Below are 22,890 nucleotides of genomic sequence, written 5' to 3' on the forward strand. Positions count from 1 at the left end.
AAGGTACTTGAAGAGGCGCAGGATATGATGATCTTCCAGTCATAGAAGCAGGTGAAGCAGTTGATTTTTGCAGCTGTATTTTGAATGGCTTGAAGAAGGAAGGCAATAAGGTCAGAGTGAGTAGGTTGTAGTAGCCAACAAGAGAAATAAACAGGGCCTGGATCTGGGTTTTTGCAATGGAAACAGAAAGAGGGATAGATTGTGGAGATGTTGGACAGGGATAACCAGCAGGATTTAGTGACACTGTCAGTACTGTGGAAGAAAAAGACAGCAGCATGGATAAGAGAGCTATTGAGGATGACACCAAAGTTGTGAATCTAAAAAACAAGGAGGAGAATAGACATCCCCCTATTGATAAATAAAGGACAACTGAGGAGGAAAGATGTCAGTTCCTGACATGTTAAGTGTGAGCTCTCTTCGAACATGTGGTAGTAAATACACAAAGTATTTACTTAAAGATGTCTGCCAGCTGAACACAGTGTATTCAAGCTTCTTGTGTTGCTAAGCACACACTGCTAATTTGCAGTATTAGAGTAGATTTCCTGTTACATTTGTGAAATAATATGTGCTTGGTCAATACTGGCCAGAAAACGAAATCATTGAACAGTAATTTGGATTATAGCTCCTGCCACTGATATTTCATCGACATAAATGTGTTCTGAATACTATCTGGTTAGTTTTAGATAATGAAACTAGACATCTTGTATTATCTTTTAAAGACAGAATGCGGCATCTTGAATGAAGATACGTGTATATGTGGTCCCAGATACAGAGTTAACAAGTGGCTGAACACTGACCATATGTTTCTATTAATCTAGACCTGTAAATTCTTCCCATAGTATAATCAGATACACAAAGATCTATCAAAATCAAAATATCAAATCTAGATGTTCTGCTTGCTTTAGTTTGCAGAAATTATATAAAACATTGGTTAAAATGTCTCTTTCAAAGAGTAGCAGAAGTGGTAGGCAAATCACATACTCTGTACCAAAGGTAATTACTGGAAAAACTCTTTGAACTTATTTGTGAATGAGAGATCCTTGGATGAAATGCAATATAGAAGTGGCAAATATCTTAATTATTTGATTATACAGAACTTTGATTTAATTTGTGAGCCACCAGTCTTTTAATACTGATTAGCTCTGAATATCTGCTTTTCTGCACTTCAGACATGTGTGTATTTGTTATGTAAGGTCAATAAACTTTAATAGAAAATGGAGTAAGTTAATAATTACCCATAGAACTCTGGGGAAAAAAAAACAACTAAAGATAGAATTTTGGCTAGATGTTGTGATTGTGAACTGGAAACTAGCTATATAAGCAGTCCTTTTTAAATCCCTAATTTCTGATTGCCTAAACCAATGTGAGAAACAAGTTAATTTTGAAATTAAAAGTAAACGAGCTATTCATAGCATTTGTCACAAGATCCTGTACAATTATTGATGACAAACTGATGACTAGCTGCAATTCAGAATAATATATGTATATACTGGGTATCAGGATCTTCTGTTATCATCCTGTTATGTCAAGTCTTTGTGCCTTAATTTCCCTAGCTGTAAAGTGGGAGATAATGCCTAGTTCAGCAGGTGTTGTGATGAAAAGTTAATGTTTGTAAAGTGTGCTAAAGATGTAAAACTGCTATATGGCTATGAGACAAAGCCCATGAAAGTCAATATGCAGCATTCTGGTGCCGTCAGCAGGCTCTGGATCAATGCTAAGTAATATTAACAACAACTAGGTAGAGAGAGATTTTTCAAAAGCATTTAAGTGAGTAGGACACACAGCTCCTATTGAGTTTCACTGAGACTTGGGCACTGGCTACCCTTCACCTCCCTTGAAAAGCCCAGCACTCATAACTACAAATGGAAGGAATGAAAAAAAAAACAGGTTAATAAAAAGTCACTATTTTTGTTCTAAATGGCTGTATTTTAAACTAAATAAATAATGAAAAAGACAATATCAGTATTTTCCTTTATTTGAAGTTCCATAAAAATATAGAAATCACGGCAAAAAAGGTCATGTATAAAATCAGCATAAATCCATTTCCTCTACATGCAGGAAAAAAGAGCAGTTATCCATTCAAAATTCATGCTTGGGAATGAAATACAAGTCTATGCCATATACATTAAAAATTAAAACCAGAGATATAGACCCCAGTTCAGCAAGGTACTCAAGCATGTGCCAAATTTAAGCACATGAGTATTTTCACTGACTTACCTGGAACTACTCATGTACTTAAATTAGGCACATGCTTACATACCCTGTGCTGAACAAAGACCATAGTTCTCATTTTCATATTTTTCCCTATTTAAATATAATACAAGTTTCTGTTTAAATTGCTTTCTACACACTTCTTGGTACTTTCCCCCCCCGTTTCAAATATATCTTTATTTAAAAAAATTTCAGGCAGAAAATAACATGGTAACACACACCAATGCAATTGGATGAAAATATTGATTAGAAATGGAGTGAAACTGAAAGTAATAATCAGAACCCCCACTGAAGTCCTGTCTCTGCAATCAAAGGCCCCAGTCCTTCACATACTTATTCATGTGCTTCACTTAACCACTGTGAGCAGTCCCATATCTGTCACGTGCATAAGTGTATGCAAGCTCGGGGCCTTAATACGTAGGCACTAAATGGTAATTAACAACACTCGTAATATTTTTACTGTGTCATAACTGTTCCAAAAAGCATTAAGGTGACTTCTCCTATTCATAACACCTTCCAGCTTTGATTTTGAAAAAAATTCACTTGGGTTTTCCCAAATTTCATAAAAATAAATATTTACATTCAGATATACATTACTTTCCCCTCCTTCTGAGTAAATGTGTTTCCCTTTTGCCAACATTTAAATATCAAGAAAAAAATGAACTGACTAATGGACAGTTCTGTAAAAAAGTGAGCTCCCTCATTTCTCACCAAATAGTGTATAAGCAAGGCCCCAGTCAGCAGCAGTTAAGTCAGCAGAAATTTTAGCATCAACTTCAGTGGAAGTGGGATCTGGCTCTTGATGTCAAATTTTAACCTGCACCTCCAGTTTTGAGTCTGCAATTTTACAACATGATTTAGGTCATTTACCTGATAGCACCTGCAAATCAGGTCCTATAGATGTCTAAGTGATCTCAATTATGCCTGAATCTCTGGCCCTACATTTCTGCTCACAGTGGTGGAAAGAAGAGGGAGAGCTATGTTTGCTTCATGTGTTATTTCATGACCAATAAAAGTAAGTAAAAATATGGACAATTAAAATGCTTGTGTGCATTACATCAAAGCTGGTGCAACACGTCAAAAAGTAACTGACTTCAGTATTCAGTGGTCTGCAGACAGCTCAGCTGTCTTGCTACTTACACTCCAAACTATGTGCCAAGGTGCAAGCATTGCTTTGAATGACAGGAAATGCTGATTTCACAGCTTCTGGCTATCACTCCTGTGAGTTCCATAAGCAGCATTTCTGGGAACATAACAGGTTTGGCTGCTTGGCTTCTCGGCAGGACTGTGCCCCTCTATTTTACTTTTATTTTGGCTTACATTGTGGCACATTTATTTTGGCACAGTGTGAAAAGAAAATCTTTACAGACAAGATCTGCAAATTATTTAGGCGTCTTGAGGAAATATTGCAACAGAAATTCTCATATTTTTCTCGGTGCCTGGACTGGAATCAGTACAGGGAAAATTTCCTTTTAATTTTATTATGTAAGCATTAAACCATAACTATAACCAAAATTCACAAAGAAGAGAGAAGAATGGCCATATTGGGTCAGACAAAAGGTCCATCTAGCTTAGTATCCTGTCTTCCAATAGTGGCCAATTCCAGGTGCTTCAGAGGGAATGAACAGAACAGGTAATCATCAAGTGATCCATCCCCTGTTGCCCATTCCCAGCTTCTGGCAAACAGAGGCTATGGACACCATCCCTGCCCAATTGAAATTACTTTTTCAAGGTAACATGTTAAATAGTTTTATCTTTTTCAAGTTTATTTTCAAGGCTACGGTATTAAAATGTTTCTTAAAAAGGTAAATATGTAACAGAAAGATGGGGCAGAAATCAAAATTCAGATTAGATGTTGAAAGATCTGGTCTCCTATGTGACGTCAACATATGCCGAACACCGATAAACCTACTACTCTTTGGGGTGCATTCACAGGAACAGGTTTTCCTAGCTCTGAGGTAGTGTGCACCTCACAGCTCGAGATCATTATCTGACTCAAATTATTTCTGAAATTCTGACAAATTCTTCCATTTGTAAATCTGCTACAGCCTGGGATATTGCATATACAGCCCCCATCTCTGTGGAGAAAAGTTGTTTCTGGTCCTTTTAAATGAGAGGGAATGAAACTGATGAGTAAAGGTCCAGAGCTCCTGCAAGACACTTTAGAACACAGGAGACAAACGGTTCATAGAAATTTAGTTTAACAACATTTTTGGTTGGTCATTACAGTGTTTTTCAAGACTTTTCTGGCTTTCTAATTATATCATCTCTGCATGTGGGTGATGGGTTTCGCCTTCATCAGCAATATCTTACTTATGATGAATTATACAGTAGGAGAAGGAAAAAACAAGGAAACATTATTCTTATTAATTGTCCACTATGAAAGCATTGCTATAAAACACTGTAAAGTCAGCTGCTTTTTTTCCCTTGGTCATATTTCTTATTTACAGAAACGACTAAGAAAATTCATGCCATTTTTACAAGCACAAGAAAATTGAGATCTTGAGATACTAAAAAGTTGCCAGTGTTGCTGGTAGAGATATAAATGATGCCTAGCAGAGCTGTCTGAGGGATATGTATTTTATGAGCGAGTATACTGTACAGTGCTGTATTTTGTGACCTTTGAAGACTTACTCAGGGTAGAAGAATCCTCCAAACCTAAGCCTGTTTGGTTAAATGGCGGGTCTGTGATTAGTATACGCTCCTGCCTTCTAGGGCCAGACATGGTGGTCTGCCCTCTTACGCTTTGCATCCCTGAAACCTCAGCTGGAGTTGTGTAACTAGCCTGCAGCCCTGAGGTGGGTGTAACCACTCTTTCAGTTATCACCACATTCTGCCCCTCTGATAAATCGGGAATGCTTAGCGAGGCCTTTAGATCTGAACTAGGTACAAGCAGCCTCTCCCTCTCCCTCACAACAATGTACTGTGAATCAGGGAAGTCGTGAACTTTTAAGAGTTCAGGCATAGTGTCATCTGACCTAATCAGCCTTTCTGTTACCCGAACATTATGTCCATTTGGCAAGTCAGGAATTTCTAACATGTCCTGCAAACCAGAAGCCGGGGCGAGCACTCTTTCTGTTACAAGAATGCTCTCCTTAAACTGAGGATCAAGAACACCTGTGGTGGGTCGCTCCGTGGGGTCAGCAGCATAGGATGTTTCTGTCACTATAACATTGCTATTAGCCAAGGGATCAACAATAGGCCTAGCTTGTTGCAGGCCAGGCCTAGAGGCATAGGATGTTTCAGTGACCACCTCCCGTGTCACAGTTTCTGAACCTATGCTATTTACTCTACGCACAGGCTCAGGTGGTTGGAAGCTGGTGCCTAAAGAATAGGTATGTTCTGAATTGAAAGCATTTTGCTGATCTAAGAACAGTGGCAATGCATCATTAAGACACAAACCTGACTCATTCATGGCTGGACTAGCATTCTTGTCTTTCAACACATGTGAACTACGCTGGCTGACTTCCAGTTCTGCATGTTTGCCCAGACAGATATCTGCTAGGGTCTTAAATTTATCTCCTAAATCATCCAGAAAACGGTCATCCAAGTCATCTTCAATAAAGCTGCAGCAGCCAATGGAACCATGTGAGGAGTCTGCTTCTTCCTGACAGTAAAGCAAGAGACAGTCTTTCGCTAGTTGAGCTTCATCTTCACTAGCAAAAGCATCAGCTTTCTAAAATAAAGGAAACAAAAGCAAACAAAAACTGTTTAACAAATGTTGTTTCAAAACTTTAAAGGGACATTACCAACTTTTAAAAAACAACTGCATTTTTGTTGGAATATTTTTTACTTAATATTGTTATAACAACATCTAAGGCCACATCTAAACTATGAGCTAGGGATGTGATTGCCCTGCTAACATACACATATTTGCACTAGCTCTCATTGTTCTAGGATGAGTATAAATCACAGTGTAGCCACGGTAACACAGGTAACGACAGCAGAGTCACAAGCTGTACTGATTACAAACCCACCTGAAACTGGTGGGTTTGTACTTGGCACAGCTAAACCATGCCTCCATTGCTGCTACCCATGCAACCCTGTCTACACTGCTATTTATTTTCATCCTACCTCAGGGAGAGCTAGTACAAGTATATATGCACGAGCAGGGGAATCATAGCCCTATCTTGTAGTACAGACTTACCCTCAACATACTATAACTAAAAGCCAACAGAAGAAAAGAAGATTTCGGTCTTTTTGCGTAGATGGCAGCAGTTGGTGTCAGTCAGTTTGCGGATTCCTCTTTGTAAGTGGATATTTCACAAAGCAATTGATGGTGCAGAGAAAAACATGTAAACCAAATAGGAAAATTTGACTAAATCCCCCAAAATTATCAGCAGGATTCAGAGACAGTAGCTAAAACCAGTTTGTACTCACTAGAGAGTGATTTAAAATTGATAGGGCCCTTAAAAATATTTCACTTTTTTGGAGCAAATCAACTATTATTACACTGGTGTCCATTTATGCTCTTCCTTCCCTCATCTCCCCAAAAATGTATCCCTTCATTCTTTTGGAGATGCGCTAGAAAACTTAATTGGTGCTTTTCATCACTAATTTCTATGATGTATTCAAATCATTCAGTTCATACAAGGTGTAATAGCTGGAAGTGGAAAACAGTGCATTCTGGTTTAAATGTGCAGCATTTGTGTAACACTAAAACTCTGATCCTGCAAAGACTTAATGTGTGTAACTTTACTCGTGGCAATCATCCTATTGAAGCCAAAATAAAGGCACATGGTTATGTCTTTTGCCAGATTGGGCCTAAGGAAAACATGGCAGATTGTGATGACAACATTTATTTTAAAACAAAATATATATCATATAAATAATCCTGATAATTCTATTTCAAACCTAAAAATATTTTAATGGCCTTTAACAACTTGTTTCCACAAGATTTACTTATTTTAAAAAAATAACATCAATATATTGATATTCTCAAGCAGGACTCTTACCTCACTGAAGTATTCTCTGAAAAATGCTTCATTTATGCCCACTTCAGGTCCTGTCATCATGGCCCGTCCAGCTCCCATTGCCATAGCCCCGCCAGCTCCCATTGCCATGGCCCCGCCAGCTCCCATTGCCATGGCCCCGCCAGCTCCCATTGCTCCATATTTTGCACCAGAAAGAAGTTGTCTTTGCTCTTCCCATCTCCCACTGCTCATGTTAGCATTACCATAGCGTCCGTCAATATGAGATCGAGAACTGCCTCCTCCTGTAGCAGCTGCCTCTGCACCCATCACTGCTGCTGCTCCACTGCGCACATTTGCTGCTGAGTTGTCCAATGCAGTGGGAGCAATGAGGGTTAGCATTCCCTAAAAGAATAATTAAAATACAACATGAAACATGCTCTGTGCTGCTCATAGAATTCTCTAAGCAGTTTGGCTGAGGATCCAGGAGTGAGGTGGTTGGCATGATTGTTTGGTTTGGCATTAGACACTTTGTTACAACGGGCAAAGTGCCCCCTGAAAAAGGGTGCAGCCTTTATGACGGTGTAGCCAAGGAAGCTCACAAAAGCCATTTTAGGGCTACATTATATCATTCCCTACTAAAACCAATAAGGGGTAAGTAAGAAAATCAGGTTTCAGAGTGGTAGCCCATGTTAGTCTGTATCAGCAAAAACGAGGAATCCTTGTGGCACCTTAGAGACTAACACATTTATTTGGCATAAGCTTTTGTGGGCTAAAACCCACTTCATCAGATGCATGGAGTGGAAAATACAGCATATATATACACACACACACGCCAAACATGAAAAGATGGGGGTTGCCATACCAACTCTAACGAGAACAATCGATTAAGGTGGGCTATCATCAGCAGGAAAAAAAAACTTTTGTAGTGATAATAAGGATGGCCCATTTCAACCAGTTGACAAGAAGGTGAGAGTAACAGTAGGGGGAAAACTTAAAGCATGGGGAAATAGTTTTTTGTTTGTGTAATGACCCATCCACTCCCTATTCAAGCCTAATTTGATGGTGTCCAGTTTGCAAATTAATTCCAGTTCTGCAGTTTCACATAGGAGTCTGTTTTAGAAGTTTTTTTTGTTGAAGAACTGCCACTTTTAGGTCTGTTATTGAGTGATCAGAGAGAATCAGGAAACTCCAGCGAGCTTACTTGGCAAAATTTTTCAAAATGCTCCTTTCAGTGAAAAAGGCATGTGATCTCATGCCGCACCCTAAACCCTCAGATCCTAGAGCCTCTGCAGGTTCTGCCGGCCCTTCTATGATGCTGCCTGGCCTTCTTCTCTCTCATGGCAGCTTGGCCATATTGCCACTTTCTCTTTCACCAGCTGCTTTTCCAAGGGGGATGCAGGCTCTAAGGAAAAGCTAACGCCCCACTAATTCCACCTGGATATTTACCAGAGTCAGGAGGGATGATGCCAATGTTAGTAATTACTCATCGGTTCTGCACAGACCCCACCTGAGCCTCAGCCTTATGCAGTTGACACACTGGGGCTTTGTGGGGCAGCCAGCATGCCAAGTATTCACTTTTTCCCTCAGTTTCTCCTCCATGCAGCCATTTCTGATCCAGTTAAATCATATTTTCTCTCCTCCATACCTCACTGAAAGGGAACACTGGGCACTTAAGTTTGGATACCGCCCACAGACTTTAAATTAAGAGGCTATGAAGCTTCCCATTCCACCATTTTTCTGCTGCATTAATACACCCACCGACTGGGACACTTCTTCCCTTGTGAATGGAAATATTTCTCTCTTTTGTGGTTCAGGTACTGGACGCACCCCAGTATTTCTCCCACACTCCCACTCCTCACTTTCCACTCAGAAAAACAGCATCATCATGGCAGATGTGGCAATTTCCTGCAATACATAAATTTAAATTGCCCAAAGGTGTTATTGTGGGCTCGGGATTGTATGTAATTCCATGGGGTAGGATGACCAGAGTTCTTCCAGGAATTAAGAACAGTGAGGAATGATTAGGCAAATTCACCCAGGTTGTAACACCTCCCTAGAAGTACCAACATCTGCAAAGGCTCACATATACTGATTCAAACTGGATTCTCCAAAGGCCAACAAAGAAAGGGCTTTTGAATAAATACCCTGAGTTTACACTGACTCTCAGGGCCTTCTTTCTGATCCAGAAAACAGACAGGATCTTTTATCCAAGGTGGTCAGGTAGGAGGGAGAGGGTGCCCAGTCATTGTGGAAGGGTTTGAAGGAGTGACTTTTACCAGAGCTACTACTGGAGCTGTTGGGGATAGGGGGTGGTGAACTCTGGTAGACTTATTAGTAAAAACAATAAAAACCTATACATGTGCTAGGTTTTCTCTGGAATGCTTTCACCTTAAGAATATACGTGTATACTTTGGAAAAGCTTGCGGTAACTTGTAACTGTGAGCAACTGCAACTGTCATAGCCTTTGGGAAGAAAGCAAAGGATAGACGCAATCCTGTTAGGCTGTCTGGCTTGCTGGAGAACTCACGGTGTAGATAGAACTATGCAGCTTGGAAAAAACCCTGTTCGGTCTCCACCCAGGAGAGGTGATGGATGGGGAGCCAGAAGGCAAAAGCAAGTGCCATTGATGGACCACGAGGAGGAAATACAGGTGCAGTTGTCATGAACTGTGAGAATCACTATTTGCTTGATTATTTCACTCTTCTTTTCCTTTGCAATTTAGACACTTTGGTTGATATATCTAGAGTGACGTATGGAATTTAGCCACACATTTTTTAATTAATTAATGTTAACATGTGGCTAAATCTCCTGCACTGCTTTGAAATCTCAACCCACAATCTAAAACTGACACCAAGTGAGAAATTGAAATACTTAGGTTAAAAGAAAACAAAGATGATATTGGGCTAAGGTATACTTGCCTTGTCTTCAGGTGCTGCCCCTTCGCTGTTCCATTTACGTAACATCTCTTCACTACTGTCAGGTATTGCTGTGAATCCTTTAGCACCTGATCCACAATGGCAAAACAGCAGTAAGAGTGGCACAACTGTAGGGGAACACAATGTATCATTAAATGTCCAATAACTAGAGTTCAAATCATGTTTAGGTAACTGTCTGTAGTTAGGTAATAAACATCTGGTCTGTCTGCGCATGCACACAGGGTAGATGCAAGTTTTCCAGAAATTTAGCGATTTAATGCAGAGTTTATTTAGTTATGGTCAATAGATAATGAATGTGTACTATGGCTCCGATTCTGCAAATACTCATGCATGTGCTTAACTATGTACATATAAAGTAGTCCCACTAAAGTCACCACCTTGCCGAACTGAGCCCTCATTAAGTCCACCTGCTCCAGTTTTTGTTGTTTTTTTTTTTTTTGCTATAAATAGCTGACTCAATATACAGAACATCTTGCCACTGCCTAAGTAGAGGATTCCACCCCAGTCTGCTTGTGTTTTCAGCTGGGTTACTGGAGTAAGGAAACAGAGTTGACACTTTGAAGAGGGGCCTTTGAAGAGGGGAGGCAGCAGCCATGGTGACATTATTTGAAAGGAATGGGAAGGCTCTGGTGGTGATTCAGTGGACCATAAGAGGAGCCCTAAGAAAAACCAAAAGGATTTCTCAGTGCTTTATTGTCTGTCCTTTAGCATATCATAAGCAAATGTTAATTGTTTGTTTAAAAGCCACTGGAAAGACTGAAACAGTTTCCTATTGCCGCATCCTAGTTCTAATACTTCCAGGGTGAAATCCTGGCGCCACTGTAAGTCAATGGGAACGGTGCCATTGACTCCAGTGGGCTCATGATTTCACCCACAGAGTATACTTAGATTATAAACCCCTTGGGGTAGGGACCATTGCTTCTTCATAGAACATGCAGTCAGTGCTTAAGAAATAATATAAAACAGTTACTTACGTAGCAATAATAAAATTGCCAAGATAATTAGTGCAATTGCTCCAGCTCCCAGCCCAACTGAAGAGTTGATTAGTCTGTCTTGACAGGAACCCCCATTCACACAGGTACAAACTGTCAGTGTAAGGATCTGCTTTTCAGCACAGCTTAAACCTTGCATATCTTTCACTAAAATTTGAACTTTATTTGTGCTGGCCTTTACATCTTGTGGTAGTAACAGCTGCATGGTTGTTGCTTTGTGGGGACAGGACCGGGGTAAAGGAAAAACATAAATCAGTGAAACAAGAACTGGGTGGAGAGAAAGTTAGTAATCACTCTCTAACTAAAGAAAAACAAACAAAAAATTCTACCAATGCAATAGAATTTACTTTAATTCACAACCAATTGCTATTTTCATCATATAATTCACACTCTGGCAAAAAAGAACCAATGTTTATTTCTAATTTCTATTGACTGTGGAAAAGCCTTGTTAAAATTTGAATTGTCCGTATGAACCCCCCCAAAATACTATTTGTCTTTGTAACAAGTTACAGTTGTCTAGTCCTCTCCCACTTTCAGAAGGTAAGAAGGGCCCTGACATAATGGAAACACTGCAATTGTGCTGAGAAGGTGGGAGCAGGTTCCTAGGAGTATCCCTATAGGTATAATGAAGAACAGCTCTGCAACATGTCTGTGTGCATTGATTTTTTGGGGTGGGTATGGGAATCAAAGGATTCTCCCTCATTCCCTGATTAGATGTGAGCACAAGTGCTTGGGAGGATTTCTCCCCAGCCATGCTCTCATGGAGATTGTGTATTATTTGGGTTGGGCACTGCGGGACTGATTCTGGATAATACGGACATGTTTAACTTACCATCCAAAACAATGTAGCTGCAATTATGTGGGCTGCAGCAAATGTGAAGGCTGTAAACGCTAGTTAGGCAGCAAGCAAGCTAATCTGTTCTGGAGAGGTGTTACTCTGCTGTGGCAGCCCTCTGGCAAAGCTCTGCAGTGGTGAATTGTAGAGCTGCCTAGGAAGTGGAGGATCAGCAGTTGAGCAAAAGAGCTCTTTGATTTACCTGGAGCACTTCTTCTAAAGTACCTGCACAGGTATTTGGGTGTGGCAGTGTGCAATGGGAGGCTGCGGGAAGTGGCGCAGGCCGAGGGACTTACTGGCTGCCACTTCCCGCAGCCCCCATTGGCCAGGCACCGCAAACCGCGGCCAGTGGGAGCCGCGATCAGCCGAACCTGCGGACGCGGCAGGTAAACAAACTGGCCAGGCCCGCCAGGGGCTTTCCCTGCACAAGCGGCGTCCCAAGTTTGGGAAACACTGATCTAGCTCATGTGCAGGGCAGTTTCCTATTTCTCCATAGCTCAACTGTTGAACTGAACTGCCATTCAGGAATGTGAGCCCTGCAGCTGACTGCAGTTATATGGCTGCAAATTCAGTCACGCAGAGAGGAACATCTGTCACCTAAATGCTGTGGGGACACGGGGAGGGAAGGGGTCTTAGTTCCAACATCATTCTCAAGAGCCCAATTATAATACACAAGTGATCAGGTTACACAGAACCACTTCAACTCCAAAATACATAATTCTGTATTCCATGGCCATTAGAAATGAACAAGGGAGGAGACAAACTTCAAACTCTTGATGCGTCTCCTAGTGTGGCACAGCAGATGTGCATGTCCTTTTTGGCTGGATCAAGCCCTAAGTTTCTGATCTGACCAGAGTTAACAAAATGTGATATAAATGCAGAACTACAAAGAACTGAAAATTATTTTACTAAAATGTTTATTATAAATCAAATTGATACTGTCTTACCATTTATGTCTCCAATTACCCATTTATTTGCCATCCCTTCAGGCTCATCAATGACAGTAAAAGAGAAGGGAGCACTATTTGGATAAGCATCTCGATCCTCAGCTGTAAAACTGAAGAATTTTGCATCTGAACACACAGTCTGTGCTGGAGTCACAATGGTTGGACAATTATCATTGGCATCCACAACCTGAATTACAATGGTACCCGTGGCTGTTTTCTTAGAATAATCTGCAAATATAAACGTGAAAGCTTACATTCTTGTGTGTGTGCAAAAAATTTTGCTTTTAAAAATATTTCAGACTTTTTCCAGGATTATAAAAAGCAGTAATAGGAATTTAGGATCTAATCCTGCTTCCATTGAAGTCAATGGTAGTTTTACCTTTGATTTTAATGGGGTCAAGATTTAACTCTTAATATTTACAGAAATATCTGCAAGGTTATACTAAATCTACATCTATTTCTAAATCTAATACATTTTAAAAACTAAGTAAAACAGAACTATAGTTCAAAAGTACCATTACAAACAACAAATGAGATACAAAAAGAGAACACGAACCACATACTTCAAAAGACAAAGACCATGTATTTGAGAGTTCTTTTTGCATTGTATTCAAACAGCATAGGACTACTGAGACTTTTCAAATTTTCTACTCATAATACTGAGAGATTTCAACACTTCCACTTTGACAAGCGGTATTTCAATTAAGCCTGTTCTGGACACAAACATTTCTTGCAATGTAGTCCTATCAATAAATAGGTAATAGCCCCTAAGCAAAAAGGGTTTAGGATCAAATGACAGATTTTAAAAAAAAACCAACCAACCAAATTCAAAACCAAATTTTACACTGTCAACAAAGCCTTTAGGTCAGATTCTGAGATGCATCTCTTTGGATATATCTATATTGCAAATGAAGGTGGGAATGCAGCCCGGTAGAATCATAGAATATCAGGGTTGGAAGGGACCTCAGGAGGTCATCTAGTCCAACCCCCTGCTCAAAGCAGGACCAATCCCCAGCTAAATCATCCCAGCCAAGGCTTTGTCAAGCCTGACCTTAAAAACCTCTAAGGAAGGAGATTCCACCATCTCCCTAGGTAACCCATTCCAGTGCTTCACCACCTTCCTAGTGAAAAAGTTTTTCCTAATATCCAACCTAAACCTCCCCCACTGCAACTTGAGACCATTACTCCTTGTTTGGTCATCTGCTACCACTGAGAACAGTCTAGATCCATCCTCTTTGGAACCCCCTTTCAGTTAGTTGAAAGCAGCTATCAAATCCGCCCTCATTCTTCTCTTCTGCAGACTAAACAATCCCAGTTCCCTCAGCCTCTCCTTATAAGTCATGTGCTCCATCCTTCTCGTACTGTGGGGCCCAAAACTGGACACAGTACTCCAGATGAGGCCTCACCAGTGTTGAATAGAGGGGAATTATATCCCACTACCCTCATTAACTTACACCTAGCAAAATTAATTATACAGCAGACAAACAATTAGAGAACCAGATGGATTAACAATAGAAAAGTAGGGGCCATAAAGATAAAATGTACAGAAATGAGGGTTTCACAACCACAACTATTGAGAAGTGATTTCTTGCCAGACAGGATGCTATCAAACTAAGTTTTCTTTAACATCTTTCTCTGGAGGTGATGGGCATTATCAGGACAGGATGGTATTCCGAACAGCCCAGTAGCACCTTATTTCAATGTGACCGTTCGCTTGCCAGCTTATGGCTGCCTCTGCTGCTTAGCCAAAGGCCTTAGCTGAAGAACAGGGCCTCAGACTGTCACAGTGAGAGAAGGCCCTTACACTGGCAGACAGTGATTTTGATTCTTTCTTTTGTACCTCTATAACTAGCTAAAGGATAAACATATACCTAAATTCTTAAAGTATCGGCCTTTACAGACAGGCCTGAAAAGCCCCAGCTCCTGGAAGCGTGTGATGAGGTGAGACTCTCGGCTTTCATTTTCTATGCAATGGAAGATTCTAGCCCTCTCGGCTGCAGAGAAAATCTAGAAAAAGTGACCCAAGTGCCACCTACAGGTCTGAGCAACCAAAACCCAAATAGAAACAATCTAATATTTATTATTATTACATTTCATAGAGTCATAGAAGATTAGAAAAAGACTTCAGGAGGGTCATCCAGTCCAATCCCCTGCTCAAAGCAGGACCAACACTAACTTCATGATTTTGAGGAGCCTGACTTGTGCTTTGTAAATGCAGGGGGTTGGCAATACTGTGCCACACTTCTAGTTTCCCCTGGAGGTGCTCCACTCCTTTGCCCCCTAGAGCACATCACAGAATATCAGGGTTGGAAGGGACCTCAGGAGGTCATCTAGTCCAACCCCCCAACATCACTTAGGGCAGGCCAGGAGGTGGTCACTTAAGGAGAGGAGGAAGAGCAGGGGTGTGGCCACTGAGAGGGATCGGGCGGGTGCAGGTAACAGTGATAGAGAGGATGAGGTAGCATGAGCTAGTCTCCCAAAAAGAAGCCTGCCTGGTTATGTGCTTGTGTTGCTGGCCTGAGCCAGGGTGCATACTGCCATATCTTCACTGCTATTGTTATCTGTGCTAGCTAGATTAAAAACTGGTGCAGGTATGGCTACCTGTGTGACAATCATGCTATCATTTGCGGTTAGCCACACCTTTCAGAGGCACAGCACATAACTTGCAGACCAGTGGGAGGAAGTGCTATTTGGCTTTAAGCCACTTCTATACTTCCTGGATTCTGGACTGCTCTGGGGGGCCAGAACCGCCCCCAGCATAATTTAGACAGTCTTGGGGAACTGTCCGTGTTATGGCAACCTGTCCCTGGCTTTCTACAGGTGTAGAATCTTCACAGTGGTATGTGCTGTGGCCCCACCCCCACTTCAGGCCAGTACTTGCAAGGTCTCCCACAGTTTTTGTGCCAGGAAAATTCTCCCCAGTTGGAACTGTGGCTTTCAGAACCCCTTTTTGCTGCTCCTACCCTTTTACCTAGCATACGGGTCAGAGTGGGGTGGGAATCTCACACTTTAATCATCTTGCAAAACAGCTACAAAAAGGAAACAAATCAAAATGTTGAAATAAAACAATGTACAGAATTTAGAAGCCTTTTTATATTTATATGTGGTGTTAAAAATGACAGCAAAAACTTCTTCCAGACAAATTTCCAGAATGCGTAAGGACTTCAAACTGAACAAGGAAGTGACCATAATATACATAAACATTGCAGCCAAAGGAGCCCTGCCTGCTTATGCCAGAGAACCTGACCTTTACACTATTAAGGATTAGACTATACAGCCCTTGCATGTTGGTGAGCATTTGCTTTCATTTTCATGGGAGTGCTCATCAAGAGAAGGCTGTAATATTTAGCCCAGGGATCGGCAACCTTTGGTATGCGGCCCTTAGGGTAAGCCCCCTGGCGGGTTGGGCTGGTTTGTTTACCTGCAGGTTCGGCTGATCGCAGCTCCCACTGGCCATGGTTCGCCACTCCAGGCCAATGGGGGCTGCGGGAAGCGGCAGCCAGCACATCCCTGGGCCTGCGCCACTTCCTGCGGCCCCCATTGGCCTGGAGCGGCGAACCGAGACCAGTGGGAGCTGTGATCGGCCAAACCTGCAGACGTGGCAGGTAAACAAACTGGCCCGGCCCAGCAGAGGGCTTACCCTGGCGGGCCGCATGCCAAAAGTTGCCGATCACTGATTTAGCCCGAAACGGGTACTGATCAGATGGTAAGACTACTCTCTTGCTGTGCAACATTAGGGTCAGGCCTCAGCAATACAAAAAGCTTGTAAAGAAAGGTTTATGAATACACAGGACATGACATCTAATGCCTCACAACTTACCATTAGGTATGGCCAGAATGTTGACGGTGTAGGTACCATTAATTAAATAAGATGACTCATAATCAGGTATTTTTATTAGCTTGATTTCAGCTGTAGTAGAATCTATCATGATCCAATTATCTTCATCATTTCTTTTGACATATCTGTTAGAATTTTTTTTTTTTTTAAAAAAAAAATCAAATTATAATGAGCAAGACAACCATGGGGGCTGAAGCTGCTTTGCACGCACACACACACACACCAAATATTTGCTCTACACCACTGTATCTGCATGTTCATGGGATTTCTATAGGTTTCATCCTAAATTTAAGTCCACAGTCTGAAACCAAAAGTGTCATTGGTATACTTGTAGATTTACTAAATGGATACATCAATACAGACTGTTTCTGTAGGGAGATGCACTTCTCATCATATGAACTAACACAAAACCAAATTATTTAAAAATTAAAAAGTCCATACTTTTATATTACAGTATAAATGAGATGGGTATTCTACATAAAACCCTGTAGAATACCCATCTCATTTATACTGTAATAATTATTAGACACATCTATCAAACAGCATGACTATGAAATAATTTCAGCCTAGTGATTGTTTGATACAAAGATTTAATATTACATTCTATAAATGGCAACGTTGCTAATTAATAAAAATATGATGCTTACGTGATATGTTCTGCTACTTTTGAAGTGTCTTCATCATAGGCTTGATATTTCCCAATAATCTGGTTTATAGTCATAGTCTCATGTGTCTCAATCACCATTGAGTGGGGTTTGAATACAAGGCCCTCTGGAACATTTTTTACCTTAATCGTTACTGGAATTGGTTTTACTTTGTAGGTACTACTAATTGATTTGTGAAATGCTGCTTTATTTGTAACGACAACGCTCAAGTTCATGCTTTGTATTTCCTCATAATTGATCTCCTGCAACAAGCGCACACAGACACAAAAACAAAACTTCACTCAAAAAGTAAACACAGAATTTGACATTGAAATAATGTTTAAAAGTTCAATCTTTAAAAACATTTTCTTTGTCAAAAAAAATGAATGGATTAAGGCTAGCTAAAGGTGCCCGATTGACGGCACCCGAAAAAATAAGTATTATTTACACTTGTCAAGTCTCTTTTCAATATATGTCAGGTATATCAAATAGTATACAGAATAAGGATACAATATCTTGTTATTTGTATGGATAAACTAAAAGCAATAGCTTCAGGTTGCTGACTTTGGAGAGAACACTATCTTCTGGCCTTGGGGATGGACTCTCGCTCCGTGCGTCACAATTGGAAAAAGGAAGTAGAATGCACCAGTTTCAGACTAGCTGTCATATATTCTAGCTTTTGCCCTCTAATCATTATCATATTTAGTACTCAAAGTGCTTTTCATCTGTAGGTCTTAAATCACTTTATAAAAACATAGTTAAGCATTGTTACCCACAAATTAAAGAAAGGGAAACCAAACCACAGAGATATAAGACCTGATATGCTGAGAGTTGCTGAGCATCCTCAACTCGTGTGGACTTTTGGGGAAACTGAGGATGCTCAACAGCCATAAAATCAGGCTCTAAAATGATTTACCTGATGTCACACAGAGAATCAATGACAGAATTAAGAATGGGACCCAGGTCTCCTAAACTGAAGGGAAACATGCTTTCCTTTGTTTTTATACTCTGTACATACAATTACTCAGTACATCGAGATAAAATATAGAAATGGAGGAGTGTTCCACCAGTACATTATTTGCCATTCACATGCTGGTAGAATGTAAATCATTTTCGTTAAAATTAATATCCAGTGTAATTTATTCTAATATTTAAAAAAGTCTCGTTATGATTTAAAAAAAGAAAGAAAGAAAAAAAAGACACTCTACAGTATACACTTACCTTCACAAGAGTCAAAACTCCTTCATTTGTTTGAGCATCTGTCTCTATATGGAAATAATCCCCTTCATTCCCAGAGGCAATTGTGAAGTTTGCCAGCCAATTATCAGAGAATTTTTCATCTTTGTCAAATGCTTTCAGTCGCATAATTTCCACATTTGCTCTGTTTTCCTCGACACTGCCTTCATACTGCAATCATACAACATGGCTTTTAAAAAATGTTAAATCTACTCTAGTTCACTGTGGCAAAATGAGTCCTTTGTGTACCATGTGATAGTAAATTACCTGTTACTATCAGACATAGGAACATACAGAAGCTGTTAAACAAACAAATACTTACTGTCTGCCTTTCAAGAACAGGAATATTGTCATTGACATCCAAAATCTTGATTTTTACAGTACAGTTTGTAGCTAGCCCAATTTGTTCTCCATCTCTGTCTCTTGCTTCTACAGTCAAAGTGTAGCTACTTTGTTCCTGTGTCACATTCAAAAAATAAGTGTTTAAATCTATACAGAAACCAATTACAAAATATTTTTTGCTCCAGTACATTATCTCTATTCTTTCATTGATACGGAATGGCTGACTATGGCAGTATGTTTAATTAATATTAAATTTCATTCATCATAACCATCCTGATAACTGAATTGTTCCACCAGAGTCCTGAGCTCAGGAATGCACTTAGCACTTTCCCAAATAATTGAGTAAATGGAGGGTGGAAAGAATTTGAGAAAGATAAAAGAAACAAGAACAACCACCCCAGCACAAAGGGCTTTGGGAATTTTATGATTGTCCTTTAATTGGGATTAGGAAATGGTCACTCCATAACTGGAGGAAAGGGAAAGTTAATGAATATTATATATGATAAAATAATTATTGTTTAATTTCTGTAATCTGTGTGTAATAATTTGTAAAGGTTTAGACTAATAATTTAGTTATTTCCCTTCAGTTTTTAGTGAACTTCATGATTATGGTACCCATGAAAATGTCAGACTGATAGTACTGGCTAGAGCTAGGCCTGCTATAAAGGTAGAATGTACAAAGGGGCTTAGGTGCCTACGTCTCCTTTTTAGGTGCCACCGTAAGCCACAAAACTCCTGCTCAGCTGCTGCCTAATGCTATAGGCACCTTAAGTCTATTGGCATTTAAGTTTTTGGTGCAAAAGTTCCCTAGGTGCCTACATTTCTGCCTCTGGGCATGTACACTGCTGCCTCACTCTAGGCACCCAGGTGCCTGTCTCCCCACTATGCCCCAGAGTGATCCACAGATGAGGGAAAATACATATGTTCTTCCACCTAAATTGTATGAGGGGCCCAATCCAGTAAGCGTGCCGAAAGCCCACTTAACTCCACACAAAACAGATGGGGGAAGAAAAAGAGGAGGACCTCCTTTATAACCGTTAGCCCAGTGGTTAGGGTACTCATCCAGGATGTGGGAGGCCCTCCATTCAAGCCCCTTTCTGCCTGATGAGATGAAGGGAATTGAACAGGGGACACCGGGCCAATACTCCCCTCCCCTGTGCAGTTGAGGACAACTGGGTAAGCAGAGCCTTAACTCTTAACCCCCCAAAATGCACCAGCCAGCACAGCTGAGCAGACACAAAGGGAGAAGGCCGATGTAGGAAAAGGGCTAGACCTTCAGTTCCAGGAGGGCCATGGAGATGGAGGTTGGGGGTCAGAAGATCTATGTATCCAATCCTCACCTAGTGGGCAGGATGAAGCAGCAATGAGGGAAGAGAGTTGAAAGAGTGTTGTTAAAACTCTGGGAAAGAGCCAATATAAGACAGTAGTTTACCTCTCTGTCAAGGTATAACATTGCTGTTACAACCTCACCGGTGGTTTTCTTAATACTGAATGCAGGTGGCAGAGAAGAATCTTGAAGAATCTTGAAAGCAATTTTGGAATTTAGATTATTCTGCTCATCTGCATCGGTTGCTTTTATCCTCATCACAAGTGTACCTGAGAATTAAAAAAATTATATATAGAGAGAGATTTATATTGCCCTTGTTCATGTATTGGCAAGTATCATTTATAGAATACAAAATGGAGAGTTTTCAGACCCATTTAACTGTTTTGTGTTGTACTTCTAATTACTGTTTTTATTAAGAGATGGAGAAATGTCTTATTTTTATTTTTTAACACTTTATGTCATTAGATAGTATGTACAACCAAACAAATGCACATCATGGATATACATACTACAACCTCAGTATGACAAATGGCCTAATATGGGTGGTCTTTACCTAAAAGTTTTTAAAAAATGATAGAAACTTCATGGGTATAATTTAATATAAACAGACAAAAAAGTCCTTTTAAATTATCTGCCCTACCTCCCATGCCTGACTCTCAAACTGGTTGCTTGATGAAAACAGTCCTTTGACCATCATGTACGTTTGCCACTACCCTCTGTTGGCTACGGTCAGAACTACTCATTTATATATCATAGGATTTATAGTGCTGGCATATAATGGGAAGTCTCTTAGCTCAAGTGACAGGAGTCTGTCCTTTTGAAGAAGGCGGATCTTAGTTCAAACTGGGGTCTCTAGTTAGACACTTAAATCTATATTTAATTTTGCCTGAATCCTACCTGATTTTCAAAGCTGATCACTAAAGAGCTCCCATTTGAATTGAGGGAGCTCAGCACCTCACAAGAGCAGACCCTCAATAACCTCTTCCATATGATCACCATCAGGCTGAAATGGATGCAGTATAAAAGATTTATCAAGCTGTTTTCCCAACACTCCTTTCTTAACTACTGACAACAGATGTTTTCACCTCCCAGAGGCCTGATTTGAAACCACTGAAGTCAACAGACAGACTGTAATTGACTTCAATGGGCTTTGGACGAGGCCAGCATTTGGTAGGGGTGAAATATTCCTCTCTAAACCACAGTTAAACATGCAAGTGAATATGCTTTGCTTGATGAACTGAAATGGGAATGAGGGTATGTGATCCACTCCTGAAAGCTGAACCGGAATGGGGCTGCAATCCCGCACACTCCTTATAGGGTTTTGTGGTCACTGGATACGGGTAATCTCAGACGCAGTGACCATTTACCTACTTGCTTAGCTGTATATCCTGGGCTATGCAATGCTCATGAGGAGTCCAGCTGCAGCATCACAGGGGTGCGTGGAGTTCCCCTGCCTACTTGCTCTTCAGCCACCCTCCCAAATCGCCACTTGAATGTCCTGAGGCCTTTCCACAGCCCACATTATCATGTGTCAGTTTGATTTACTATAGGATCAGCTACAAGCATTGTCTTTGGGGTGAGATCTGAGGTACAAATTGATCTGGAGTAAGTGACTGGTCTCTTAGGACTGGAAGCAACCTGAATCTTTTGTGATCTTTGGTGTACAGCAACGAACTATCACCAGTCTATCTTGCCACCCAGGCAAGCTGGATGGAAAGATAGACTGGAGTGTCTGTAACTCTATGGTAAGACTGTTACAGTGTTTCAGGAGCTCACATTTGTTATGGAGTTGTGAAATCTAATTTCAATCCAATCCGTTTGGGGTGTCTGCCCTGCTTTTTGACAGTCTGCTCTGAGGTTGGCACTCACAGTTGTGAACCACTCCAGACAGAATGACAGTGCTATCTGCTGATACAAGTGTCTGTGGTCACGGGAAAGGTTTTGTGCTACACTGCAGGCTTAATGAAGCAAGAATCCCTATTGCTTTTCAGTATCTGTTGGACATGGACATGAAAGCCTTATGTAGTGTTAAGAGTGCTATGGGCTATATGAAGTGATAAGGAATGCAGGAGACTTTTCCTTTAAATTATTTCCATGCTTTTCAGGTTTTGAGTTGGTAGGGTGTGTCCCGATGCAACCTTAACTGTCACTAAAAAAGTTTGTGTCTGTTTACTTTCAAGAGTCTTTTTCCTGAGAGAATAAGTAAAATCAAATATACTGCTCTAGGTAGGAAGTGATGAAAAGCATACCATACAGGACTGTTATAAAAAAGTAACGACAGGAGAGGTTAAGTGACCACATAGCACCATTATTTAATATGTTAATACAATTAGAAAAATAGTATTTTACCTGATTCACTTAACTCTTCAACAGAGCCAATAAAAACTTCCTCTGAAAACACTGGGTAATTGTCATTTATATCCTTAACTTTAATTCTCAGGTCTATTGGCTCTTCCACGTTTTTCCCATTCTGATCATGTGCATAACCTTTAAGCTGAAATAGACAAATAAATAATGGGAAAATAGGAATATCCATGTTGATAGAAATTGTTAATTATCACTTTGCATTGGAGAAAAAGTCAAGAGACATTAAAACAAAACGATGGCAATTAATTTGAAAAGTTAAAGAGAGCACATATAGAAAATAGAAAGTTATAGCCCACTAATTC

The 22,890-nt window shown here is 40.4% G+C and overlaps 1 protein-coding gene across 1 annotated transcript in view; it reads right to left on the reverse strand.

Annotated features, from left to right (window-relative positions):
- Positions 1-1,970: 1,970 nt before the first annotated feature.
- The window catches only part of LOC311516743 (uncharacterized protein), a 97,380-nt gene continuing 76,460 nt past the window's right edge, over positions 1,971-22,890 (reverse strand). The window contains exons 22-32 of the mRNA XM_084621086.1: positions 22,571-22,715; positions 20,327-20,490; positions 18,875-19,009; positions 18,538-18,723; positions 17,320-17,579; positions 16,655-16,797; positions 12,835-13,062; positions 11,035-11,265; positions 10,043-10,167; positions 7,167-7,526; positions 1,971-5,887 (exon numbers count right to left, since the gene is read on the reverse strand). Coding sequence (XP_084477212.1) covers positions 4,793-5,887; positions 7,167-7,526; positions 10,043-10,167; positions 11,035-11,265; positions 12,835-13,062; positions 16,655-16,797; positions 17,320-17,579; positions 18,538-18,723; positions 18,875-19,009; positions 20,327-20,490; positions 22,571-22,715 — 3,072 coding nt within the window. The 3' untranslated portion in view covers positions 1,971-4,792. The remainder of the gene's footprint in view (positions 5,888-7,166; positions 7,527-10,042; positions 10,168-11,034; positions 11,266-12,834; positions 13,063-16,654; positions 16,798-17,319; positions 17,580-18,537; positions 18,724-18,874; positions 19,010-20,326; positions 20,491-22,570; positions 22,716-22,890) is intronic.

Source organism: Lepidochelys olivacea (assembly GCF_965140295.1).
Source record: "Lepidochelys olivacea isolate rLepOli2 genome assembly, chromosome: 2".
NCBI lineage: Eukaryota > Metazoa > Chordata > Testudines > Cheloniidae > Lepidochelys > Lepidochelys olivacea.